The sequence below is a fragment of the Schistocerca piceifrons genome, chromosome 1, assembly GCF_021461385.2.
Source record: "Schistocerca piceifrons isolate TAMUIC-IGC-003096 chromosome 1, iqSchPice1.1, whole genome shotgun sequence".
NCBI classification, from domain to species: domain Eukaryota; kingdom Metazoa; phylum Arthropoda; class Insecta; order Orthoptera; family Acrididae; genus Schistocerca; species Schistocerca piceifrons.
The window spans coordinates 1,145,896,705-1,145,909,570 of record NC_060138.1 but is presented as its reverse complement, the minus strand read 5'-3'; the positions used below and the strand labels follow the sequence as shown (position 1 = coordinate 1,145,909,570).

Genomic DNA, 12,866 nt, shown 5'->3' with positions numbered 1-12,866 from the left:
TAAATGACAGCATCATCTCCAAACAGCCTAAGAGGGCTGCTCAGATTGTCTCCTCCATCGTTTGCGTAGATGAGCAACTGCAGAGGGCCTGTAACAATTTCTTGGGGAATGCCAAATATCACTTCTGTTTTACTCGAAGATTTTCCGTCGATTACGTACTGTGGCGTTCTGGCACGAATCATGAATACAGTCGCACAACTGAGAATAATGAATAAGATACCAGCTAGATGACGGATACAAATAAAACAGTTTCTGCGTCAGTCAAAAATGTTCAAATGACACAGGACTTGACTGCCAAGGTCATCACTCCCTAAGCTTACACACTACTTAACCTAAATTATCCTAAGGACAAACACACACACCCATGCCCGAGGGAGGACTCGAATCTCCGCCGGGACCAGCCGCACAGCCCATGTCTGCAGCGCCTTGACCGCTCGGCTAATCCCGCGCGGCTCTGCGTCAGTCACTTGTTTATTTTTCCACTACACGTTTCGAATGTTTCACACAATCATCTTCAGGAGGAGAGTTGTTTACTTACGTGGCTGGTGTTGGTGAAGAGTGCAGACGTCTTTTCACTGTCGCATACCAAGGGCGGGATAGGTTATTTCACGTTTTTTGAGGGACGGTAGAGTTGTAAAAGGTCTGCATACTGTTGCCTGATGTATATCCTCTCCAATGCACATTTCATTTACACTGCCGAGCAAAACACCTCAAACTGACTGATGGATCACCGACAACATTGTCACAGACAGTCACTTTGTGAGTCATTGCCTTGATGTTTTGAATTTAACGCATGATATTGGTGTGAGGTCTGGTTTTCAGGAACTACCAGCCAAACACTGGCGACGAAACAGTTCGTCCTGCACCAGGATTAGCAACGGATTAGTCGAGAGCCATCACACAAGCCTGCCTTAAGCATTTCGGATGCAGAGGTGATTACGCCTCAGTGATGACACATTTTAGTGGGAATGTCTCAATACGAGGCTGACTTATGTAGAGCATACCGCAGGTCTGTGAGTGCTCTTATTGTGTTTTGCCTTGTCTGCCCGGAGAAAGCCGCCGGCACCTGATACGACTTTCTGTTCGTGTCGCAGCGGCGCTTCCTGTTCCTTGGTGCGGATCGGGTGGTGCTCTTACGAAGCACAGAAATTAATGCTGTGTAACGAAAGAAACGGCTTTATAACGTTACTTAAAATCCGTCTTGGTTGCAAATTTTTTTTATTATTCATATGACCGGTTTCGGTTGATTCAGAACCATCTTCAGATCTGATATTTCAGTTACAGGAGTAACCCGTCCAAATCCAGCAACTTTCACATGCTACGTCACATAAAAAAAAAAGTTGCTGGATTTGGACGGGTTACTCCTGTAACTGAAATATCAGATCTGAAGATGGCTCTGAATGAACCGAAACCGGTCATATGAATAATAAAAAAAATTTGCAATCAAGACGGATTTTAAGTAACGCTATAAAATCACTGATTGCTGTTATCCGATAAGACATTATGTCTGTTTTTGCAAAGAAAGAAAGAGCGCCAAATACAGGCGAAGGAAAGCAGATCCTCCCGTCGAATTTAAAATTTGGAAGCAAAGCGAGAGTAGTGTACCTGTCGTAATTGATATGGGAGAGATGAATTAAATCTAAACCGCTAATTAAGGAGAATAGAACACTATTCACACTTCTGCCTCTTCTCAGCCCTGTAATAGAAGTGTAATATATTTTTAACTTTCATTGTCAAACAATAGCACTCACTTTACACCGATGAGGCAAAACACTATGACCACTGCTCACCGCAGCGTTTGATGCCGTCTGGTGGAGTTGCAGGTACGTGACTCAGTAAAAAAGTATTAAGCGGAGCAGACACGGACTCCATTGAGATAAGGACTTTGACAAAGAGCAGATTATTATTACTCAGAGCCTCTGAATGAGTACGTTGGTCGAATCTTCGCGTGCTAATGTGTGGACATCCACGGAAAGAGGTAGGACAGCGAAACTACAGCTAGGCGCTAAATGGTTGGATGTCCACGGCTGCTCACAGAACGTGGGGTTCGGAGACTTGTCTGTTCTGTAAAGTAGGATAGTTGATAATCTGTGGTGTCTCTCTCGAAAGAGCATAATGCTGGCGCACGCACAAGTGTTTCGGAGCACACCATTCATCGTACATTGCTGAACATTGAGCTCCGCAGCAGACCACCCCTATGTGTCTACATGTTGACCCAACGACATCATCAATTACAATTTCAGTGATCAAGGGACCACCGGGATTCGACCGTCGATCAATGGAAACGTGTCGACAATTCAGGTGAATCACATTTTTGCTACACTAGGTCACTGGCCGTCTCCCCAAACGCCGTCATCGAGGTGAACGGCGGCTCGAAACGTACAGCGCGCCATGGTCGCAGGCTGGTGGCAGCAATTTTGGGCTATGGGAGACATTCTCCTGCGCCTGCACGGGACCTGTGGCAGTAATCGAAGATACGCTGACAGCTGCGAACTACCTGCATCCCTTCGTGCTTGATGTCTTCCCCGACAGCGATGTCATCTTTCAGCATAATTGTCCGTGTTTCGGCGCCAGAACCGTGCTACAGTGGTTTGAGGAGCATTATGCACCATGTTTATAAGGGGCTCCCATAACCGGATTTCGTAAACCGATTTCCCAATACGGCTTCTGGTTAGTCATGTAAACACTCAAAATCGATTATGGAAATCTGCTTCTTTTTGCCGCTTTTCCACTTCCACAATCGATTTCCGCTACCATGTAAACGTACAACCGTTTTTGAAACGTATTTGGGCTGTCAGGTTACGAGTTGATTTAATAAAAAAATTCGGCTGATATGGACGAAGTGACTTTTTCCACAGTGAAGGAGACGTATAAATATTACATTGAGCGTGAAGCTGTCTACTTCTAATATTTAATTGAACAGAAATAGCGATGTGCTAACTAAATCGGAAAAGGGAAAAGCTGCTTTCCAGCAGTCATATTTAACTAGGCTAAAAATCGGCTTCAGGCCTTAACATTTAAACACGACAACGAAAAACGGTTTCCGTGTTCAGGAATATATGTTCAACGTAAACGTAGTGATAGTGAACTCACGTTGATGTCTCGGCGACCAAATTCGCCTGATGTAAATCTTATGGAACCCATCTTGGTCGGTATCGGGTACCTTCACCGCATAGATAAATCAGCGGCCCGTCACTTACCTGTGCGTAGATATCTAATGCCACATACCTCCAAAAACGCACCAACAAACTGTCGGATCTCTGATACGGAGAATCAGTGATGTATTTCGTTCCAAAGACGGACAAACAAGCTATTAAGCAGGTGGGCATAACGTTTGGCTCATCAGTGCTGCAATCTCTTCTGAAACGACTAAAATTACTGCGGTAAATCAAGGTTCTTCCAAATGTGAAAAACTGTTCCAACGTACAATACTGTCATGTACCTAGGAACAAGTATTCTATTCAAATTTAAAATTGTTGGAGTCGAAAATATCTTGTCATTACCGAATTTAATAGTGCGCTACATTATTAATCTATTACACACCGATCCAATAACCAGTAAGTGAAACCAAATTAAGAAATTTTATCAAAAACCAGTTACAAGTGACTGGCAAGTAACAGTTACTTCCATTTTCAAGATAGGGGGAATTGTTAAGACATTAAAGAAACTCAGTTCATTTGCAATTCCTCCATTGCAGGGCACAAGTTGATGCATGGCCGAAAAAGTATGGCTTAACTGCCCTCATCATATGTAATTAATTTTAAAAATATACTGGAATTTACTCATCATAAACTCTGTAATTGAACAATTATCAATATTATTCAAATATCTTTATACATTATACAGCGCTTAAATATGTAGAGCTCCTAATATTTACAAATGCTGCACAAAACACTAGTTCATGGCTCATAACAACAAAAACAGTAGAAAATTCCGGAATCTGCTTATGGTGACTTTTCATGCTCATTCCTTCGTGGGATTCTAATATCAGTCACGAGTTTGAAACACCGACCAAGAAACACCATAGTGCACGGGTACAACACTATACGCTACTAAAAGAGTGACTCAACCAGTACACGAGACATGGGAGGAAAATCAGTAGAGCAATGTTACGAAACTGAAGTAATGAAAGTGACGCTACAGCATTATTTAGGACACTAGAAACTTATGCAAAAGAGCGGGACTTGGATTCATGTCATGATTTTTGATTCAATATTCCACGTAATAAGAACGGTTCGGTATCCGAATCAGTTTAGAGAATTCGGGAGACGGTCCTTTGAAAAAAACCGAAGCTGATACTTACTCTTTACGCTGTACCTCCTACGATCTACAGAAATGTGTATGTATCCGAGGTTGTAGCATATGTTTGTGCGTTGGTATTCCTTTCGGTGGTAATACTTATATTTCAAAATCTGGCTACGAAAGAAATTTTATCGCCATTTGTCAGGCGGCAAGGGGAGGGGACATGGTGGTATACCATATCTAATCACAGGACTTTGCGCCAAACTCCTTGGTTAATCGCAAACCTCTCCACTGGGTCTCGTAAAGCGAGGACATATGGCACTGTTGATGGTGGTTGTCTATAGGAAGGGGGCGTTAAGCGCGGCGACCCTTTTGGAGCCATTCGAGACGGGTAGGATGTGCCTCTGCCGGATTCACCTTTTCGTTTCTTTTATCATCATCAAAAACACTATACTACACTATCAGCTCACTCGTTAGTGTCATCATCTATGCGAGACAGTTGCACTCAAGACACCCTGCAAACAAGCTGTCCAAGTTGCGTCAACTGGAAACATTTGCACAAGTCCGTGAGGCGTACAGGTAGAACTAGTGGGACACTAAATCTGTTACCACGAGAAGCACCGACCTTTATAACCGACAATCGAATTATGGCATGGGTAATTAACTTCACGACATCGGCTCACAAGTGACGAACTGGTGTAACCATTTCAAGTACCTGCTTCTTGTGGTTTATCTACTAAAGACACTGCCTATATGACGCTTGTCTATTCTGTTCTGACGTACTGCTACGCGGTGTGCGATCATTACCAGACAAAATTGACGGCGAACATCGAAACAGTTGCAGAAGGGGAGCTCGTTTTGTACTATCGTGAAATGCGGCAGAGTGTGACGGATATCATAAGCAAGTTCGGGTTGCAGTCAGTACGACTACTGATATTTCAACCGTAACTTTTTCGTCAGAATGCCAAAATCCATTGTTGACTCCCACCTGACAGGGAGAGAGGATCATCGTGATGAAATAAGAAAAATCAGAGGTTACACTGCAAAATTTAGGCGTCCAGTTTTCTCACGCGCTATTAGAGAGTGGAATGGTGGAGAAATTATATGAAAATGGTTCTATGAACCCTCTGGAAAACACTTAAACGAGAAGTAGTCATGTACATGTATAAACCTAACACCGAATCGACGTTATCGTCCATCAGTAGTCCCCGCCATGTGACTCCCACGTTGATAAGGTACATCGACGATCTTAAACCGTGATTACTTTATGAAAAGTTCAGTCCAGTCGTTGTATCAGTGAAATACTAATGTCCAACGACATATGAAACCAGAGTGATTGCATAAAACAACAAAGGAACAGACAAGCTAGACGGGGAAAACAGCAACTCACATAAAATGTGTATGAGTATTGCAAAGAGTATGTGTTTTTCCTTCTTCTTGGGCCCCACAACTATCAAACATTGGTTAGACGTCGTCATGGTTTCGCTGAGGTTGTGGAAACTATGTATAAAGTTTATTGGAAGTCGCAAAGTGCTCTCATTCCCAAATAATAGATGAATGCAGTCTGGCTAATTTGCGACCACGTGCTACGCTGACTCAGGACACAACACAATTTCTAACTTCATTATTTGATTCAATGTGTTAAAACTTCAACGTAAGATCATATTTCTTAATGCTGAAATAAAGGCTGTTGCCCCTAGAAGCCATTAGACATTGTAAGCGTGTGTATGTAGTACAAGGCAGTTGATGACGTCTAGAGGTCGAAACTAAGCAATAGCGAGCAATTTTATTCAACGAAGACTGCCTCAGAGGAACCATGACGTCTTTTAAATTAGATAGGTTCAATACAAAATGTGTAGGACAGATATTGGTTATCTTTGCTTACTTAACACACTTTAAACAACAAGACTGGAAAATATGTGATGCTTCTCTGGCATTGTGCAAGTGTGTCGCTGTTTCTCGAAAAATTGTCGCTTTTCATTATCGAGTACAATTTTTATTTCGTATATGCAGTTACATGAAATAATTGTTGAAGAGGTTACTCCCTAAGAAATCTTTGAATTTCCGTATGTAAATCTTGGTGCAGTGAAAGATAAGAGGCGAGGTCTTAACAGGAAGGATGTCTTACTGTCTAACGCGGCAGAGAAAACAATACGTAATGTAACAACATACTTTGCCGAACGCTAGTATTTTACATTATTAAATATGATATATCCAGTGGTGAAAACGACAGAAAAGCCTTTGAAAAGGAAATTTTGAAGAATGTACCATAGTGTTTTGAAATTGGCATTATGGGAAACACAGTTGGCTTTAGGATGCTGAGAATGACACCCGTCGAAAGCTAGTATGTCAACGATGCCCTCTGATCGGAAACCGATAGCTTCTGATTAGTATTGTGTGGATGTGCCTAGTAACTCTACTGAATACGAGCGAGAATTATTTTCACATTTTAATAACACGTTATCATGTTCCCTGAGAACCCGCAAATTCTTTAAATTTAAAGTGTGGTAAAGGTATTAATCAAGTAGCACGTTTGACGAGATACTAAGAATCTATTAAAAGATTACTGTAAAAATTTACGCAGTATGTTATCTTTGTTGGAGAGTCATCGACAGTCGTATCAGCACCTTCAGGCGTCTCCAGGGAAACCTGTTTGTAACCGGGTGGTTCATTAATGAACTGGAACACAATATTATCAGTAACCTCAAAAGTTTCGCAGTCGATGCAGTTATCTATAAAGAAATTACAGAATTATTCAACAAGATCTCGAAAAGATTTAAAAGTGGTGCAAAGACTGCCAACTTGATTTAAACGTAAAATTATGAACTTCACAAAACAAAACAAAAACAAAAAACTAACGTAGTATTCCATGACTAAAATATAAATTGTTCACAATTAGAATCAGTCAACTCATACAAATATCTGGGCGTATGAATTTGCGGGGAAATGGAATGGAATGATCTCATAGCGTCACTCGCACCTTAAGGCAGGTGTCATACTTCGGTTCACTGGCACGATACTGGAAAAATATAGTCAGCGTTCACTACCTTTCGCTTGTATGTGTCAATAAGCGTTACACGAGAGGAAAAAATGAAATGAGCGTATCGCATTTACTGGCCAGGATATCCCCTTCGGGGTTCGGCCGCCGCATTGCAAGTCTTTTTAGTTGACGCCACATCGGTGACTTGCGTGTCAATAATGATGAAAGACCCACAACACCCACCCTCCTGCCGGGAATCGAACCCGGGCCCCCTTGCGTGGTAGGCGGTACAGCTACCGCTGCGCTACGGAGGCGCACTACAGTAGAGGAAACGGAAGAGAACGTGGAATAAGTTCGGTTTATTGGTAGAATACTAAGGAAATGCGGTCTACAAAGGAGATCGTTTACAAATCATTCGTGCGTCCCTTCCTAAAATAGTGTTCAAGTTTGTGAGACCGTACCAAATACGACTCTAGAAGGGGACACTGTACACAGAGATTGGCGGCACGAATGGTCACAGAGGTTTGTTGGACCCGTAGAAGAATGTCAAGGAGGTACTGATCAAATGGAAGTGGCAGTCTCTCGAAGACAGAGGTAAACAATCCCGAGAAAAAATGTTCAAATGGGTGTGAAATCTTATGGGATTAACTACTAAGGTCCTTAGTCCCTACGCTTACACACTACTTAACCTAAATTATCCCAAGGACAAACACACACACCCATGCCCGAGGGAGGACTCGAACCTCCGCCGGGATCAGCCGCACAGTCCATGACTGCAGCGCCTCAGACCGCTCGGCTAATCCCGCGCGGCAATCCCGAGAAAGCCAACTTACAAAGTTTCAAGAACCGGCTTTAAATGATGACTCTAGGAATACACTACAACCCAATACGTATCGGTACAATTTTAAACTATATTAATTACAGCGCGCACAGAGACAGTTAAACAGCTATTCTTCCCACGCTCCTTATGTGAATGGAACGTGAAATACAGTGGGATGTACCCTTTGCCACGCACTTCATAGTGGTTTGCAGAATTTGTATGTTGATGTACGTAACTAGCATAGTCCACGAATTCTGCGTTACTGTTTTTGTGGGGCTGATAAACGGCACACAAGATTCGCCACCATACATTGTGTCCCACGAGAAATGATGACTATTCAGGGATATGACTGGAAGATTATTCGAAGCAAAAAAGGTTAGTAAACATGGACCTTAAATGCATACTTTAAGACCTCGAAACAAATGTCTTCTACAGAAAGCTCTTTGCTTTCCATATTCTGAGAAGTAGTACGGACTAAAACAAAAAAAAAAAAAATTGTCCAGTAGACATGAGCTCTAAATTGCATACCTTAAGAGCTACGAATACTTCTTCCTGGTCGATACTGTGAATACATCTCTTCTACTGAACAAGCGTTCATAGGTCTTAAGGTATGCATTTTAGAGCTCATGTTTGCTAGACTGCTTTGCTTCGAACGATCGTTCTGTTGTATCCCTGAATATTGACCATTCCTCAAGGAACACTCTGTTTAATTAGAGCCATGATGCAAAACTTTGATAGTAAAGAAGATTATTTTGCATGGCAAGCACACTGCTAACAAGGAGTAAGGAAAGTGATGTAGGAAAAGAAGAACTCGGATGTCTGAACTTCTACGACAGTGTGAAATGCGTGGACATAGTGAACTTAATACTGTATTGCAGCACCTGCTTTCCTAAGCATTATTCACAAACTTTGCACATATGTCAGTTGACGTTTTTCACTGCCTTATAATCACAAGTGAGGAGTAATTTTAAAGCATAACGCTAATCGCCGACCAAGACAACCCTATGGTTATTAGAAATTGGAAAAATTTAGTTTTAGTCGTTATTTCGCAATTAAATAGCTGCTAGTCAAAGTATATCTCAGTTTCTGATGTTTGCAGTGACATATGCCGAGCACTTCAAGGATTTTATTCAAGCACGTATAAAGAAGATAACGTCAATAAAATAAGATTAATGAAACATGAAATGTACACACGACTTGTCACAAAGGCTACTTGATTGAGACTGCCACAGGTTGTTGGAGGGCAGATTGCTTGATCCCGAAGTTCTTTTTACTTATCATCAGAAATAACTGTAATAAATCAGTCAGGTTGCTACAGCTACGATGAACGTCAGCAACAAGTACAATGACGTCTTTCGTATATTTTTAATTGTAATCAGCGTAACAGAAATTTGCACTTGTGTTGTTTTCAAGTAAATTTACTCTGCATTTCCTTTTTAATAAAAAGTAATACAAAGCTTGTGCTTATTCACTCCGTTCTCGGCTGTCTGATGAAATTATCGTCTTTCTCTCGTCTCCTTTTGGAGGAGTTGGAACACTAATCTTCCTCACTTCCTTCCCTGAGAGCTTTGTCAATTCTCTGCCAGTCATATGTATATTCTCTTCAGATCACCTCATGGCTAACGCAACTCGTCTGAACAACAAAATAAATAAGGTACGAGATGAAAGGTTTCTGTACGGCCGAAGTGGAGAGGACACGAACTTAAATTGATGGATCACTAAAAGACCCGACATCCAGCGAACGGCGAACGAACACTGGCGAGTTCGTACCGAACACGACCAAATGCTGTTCGTTCGCGCTCGCCTACCGTTTGTATCAGAGAGAATTTTCGTTCACATGTGTTCCCTTGATGTAAATCAGACTTAAGTGGTCATTCTTATCGCCCTGCACACGTGACAGGAACTGGAAGAAATCCAAAAAAGTAATATCACAATAAGTGTCCTCTCCCATGTGTGGTTTGCGGAGGCTGTATGCAGATGTACATATAGTGATAATTCAAGACATCCGCAGTTTTGATGCTGAAGCGTTGGAGGGATGTAAGGAAAGTAATGAGGCTGAGAACATTGTGAGCGATCTGGCAACGCTGTATTGTTCTGCTTATGTAGACCAGTGTGTTCAGCCCTTCCAGGAGCTCAGTCCGAGTTTCAGCTCCGTACAATCATCACGAGACTTTTGAGACGGCCATTTTTCGCTGGCACATATAATTTTTGGAAGATGAATCTTGCTCAGGGAGACCTTCAACTTCAAGAAACGGACGAAAACTCGAACGCCTGGGTGGTCTTGTGAGAGCAGATCGACGTTTAACAATAAAGCCGATGGGTAACCTGTTAGATACTGTCATTGTATATCAAATACCGACCGTAGTTTTGCACATGCGAAAGGTTTGTGCCAAAATGGTGCAGAGAAGCATCACGACTGAGCAGGAGGGCTATCGAAGAAACGTGTGCGTAGATCTTCTTGAGAGAATTTCCAATGGTCAAGAATGTATCAGTCGTGTGGTCACAGGCGACGAATCTTGGATATTTGAGTGCATCCTGAGATAAAATGGCAAAGTGAGAAGTGGCACACTGAGACCTCCTCTACAGCAAAAAACTAGAATGAGCAAATGAAAGCTCAAAACAATGCTGATCTGCTTTATTGACATTAGGGATATCGTTTATAAAGAATTTGTTCTTCTAGGACAAACTGTCAACCAAGTGTTTTACAAAGATGTCCTTGTAAGGTAAGCTAGTGAGACCAGATATTGCATACAAGTGAATGCTGAATCATGACAACGCCTCATGTCACACTACCGCTTCCATGACGGAATTTTTGACCTCAACAGGCATTCCTGCTCTTTCACAGTCTCTTGTATCCACCTGTTATGAGTCCTTGGGACTTTTTTCTTTTCTCGAAACTGAAGAAACGTCTAAAAAAGCATCATTTTGGGACTGTGGAAGACATTCAAAACGTGTTAAAGGCTTTAAGAACTGAAGCGTTTCAGCGCTGCTACCATGACTGGGAACAACGACTCCACCGCTGTGTAGCTGCCGACGGGAACTACGTTGAAGCGGAAAATATTGTTTTTTGAAAAAATAGGAACTTTGGTAGGCAAAATAAGTCAGTCTCACTACTTTTATCACACACCTCGTTAACAAATACAACTCTTGGCGGGCGAGCAGGAATAATATGCATGGGCGCTTCAGCAATTGCTGCCACGAGCTGTCAATCGAGAAAAAAAATATCGCTAGTGTAAACGGGGCTTCACTTTATAATTATAAGAATATTGAAGGGCGATCTGCTTTAATTGTTAAAAACCGTTCAATAGCCGAGATCGGACGAAATATTTTTTTTTTTTATTCACGACAACAAGTTTCAACAGTCTTAACTGTCATCTTCAGGTCTTACAAACTTTTTTGTTACAAAACATGTTCATTTTACGCTGAATCTCGTGCACAAGATGTCAAGTGGACAAAACTCAGCACATTATAAACATTAGTCAGGGTAAAATATTTATAAACATGCAAGGTGCTGTATAAATTGGTTCAAATGGCTCTGAGCAATATACGACTTAACATCTGTGGTCATCAGTCCCCTAGAACTTAGAACTACTTAAACCTAACTAACCTAAGGACATCACACACATCCATGCCCTAGGCAGGATTCGAACCTGCGACCGTAGCGGTCGCGCAGTTCCAAACTGTAGCGGCTAGAGCCGCACGGGCACTCTGGCGGGCTGGTGCTGTATAGTTTTAAATTTTCTAGCGATGACATACGTTTATAATATGCTGAGTTTTATGCATTTGACATGAGGTTCAGTGTAAAATGAACATGCTTTACTACAAAAAAGATGTTTAAGACCTGAAGATGACAGCTAAAACTGTCTTGAATTAAAAAGTAGTTTGTGCGATCTTGGCTTTTCAACGGTTTTTAACAGATCAATTAATTCGTAAACGTGCTGCCACTCACCGCGCACAGGAGCGCTAGGCAGGATTCGAACCTGCGACCGTAGCGGTCACGCGGTTCCAGACTGTAGCGCCTAGAACCGCTCGGCCACTCTGGCCGGCTGGTGCTGTATAGTTTTAAATATTCTAGCGATGACATACGTTTATAATATGCTGAGTTTTATGCATTTGACATGAGGTTCAGTGTAAAATGAACATGTTTTACTACAAAAAAGATGTTTAAGACCTGAAGATGACAGCTAACTGTCTTGAATTAAAAAGTAGTTTGTCCGATCTTGGCTTTTCAACGGTTTTTAACAGATCAATTAATTCGTAAACGTGCTGCCACTCACCGCGCACAGGAGCGCTAGCACGGCCGGTGGGCCGCTTCTGGTGGCCATGGCTGCGGTGTGCGGACTGCAGGGCGATGGCCCGGAGCGCCGCTCTTATAACGGACGGACCCCCTCCTGCCTGTAGGCGCCCGCCGCAGACGGTGTCTCTGCGACCGGCCTCTCACGTCTGCATACCACTGGGGAGACGACTCCGTTGGCTCCGCACAGACGAGATCATCTTGCCGCCTAAACAGTGTAAAGCGCCGTGAAATCAAGTAGGAACAGACTCTCACAATATTGCTCTGAATGAACTTAGGCTTTATAATCGAGAGTGATTGCTCCCAATAGTAGGATTCTGGGGTGAAAAGAATTAAACTTACTGAACTCTTAACTCTTCGAGGGGCAGGTAAACGATATAAAAATTTACCCCAGGATGGTATTCCGTCTCCCTCACTCCACCTTTCACTTTTTTACTACTGGAGTTAATTTTATTCGGCTTGTGGTTTTATTTATTTAGATATGATTATATATGTGTAGCAGCAAGTACGTTGGTACATGGTAACTAGTA

At 42.2% G+C, this 12,866-nt stretch overlaps 1 protein-coding gene across 2 annotated transcripts in view; it reads right to left on the bottom strand.

The window, feature by feature from the left end:
* The window catches only part of LOC124780975 (dehydrin Rab18-like), a 108,680-nt gene extending 96,307 nt beyond the window's left edge, over positions 1–12,373 (bottom strand). For both annotated transcript variants that reach the window (XM_047253820.1, XM_047253821.1), the window contains exon 1: positions 12,320–12,373. In XM_047253820.1, the coding sequence (XP_047109776.1) occupies positions 12,320–12,367 (48 nt within the window). In that variant the 5' untranslated portion in view covers positions 12,368–12,373. The remainder of the gene's footprint in view (positions 1–12,319) is intronic.
* Positions 12,374–12,866: the final 493 nt, after the last annotated feature.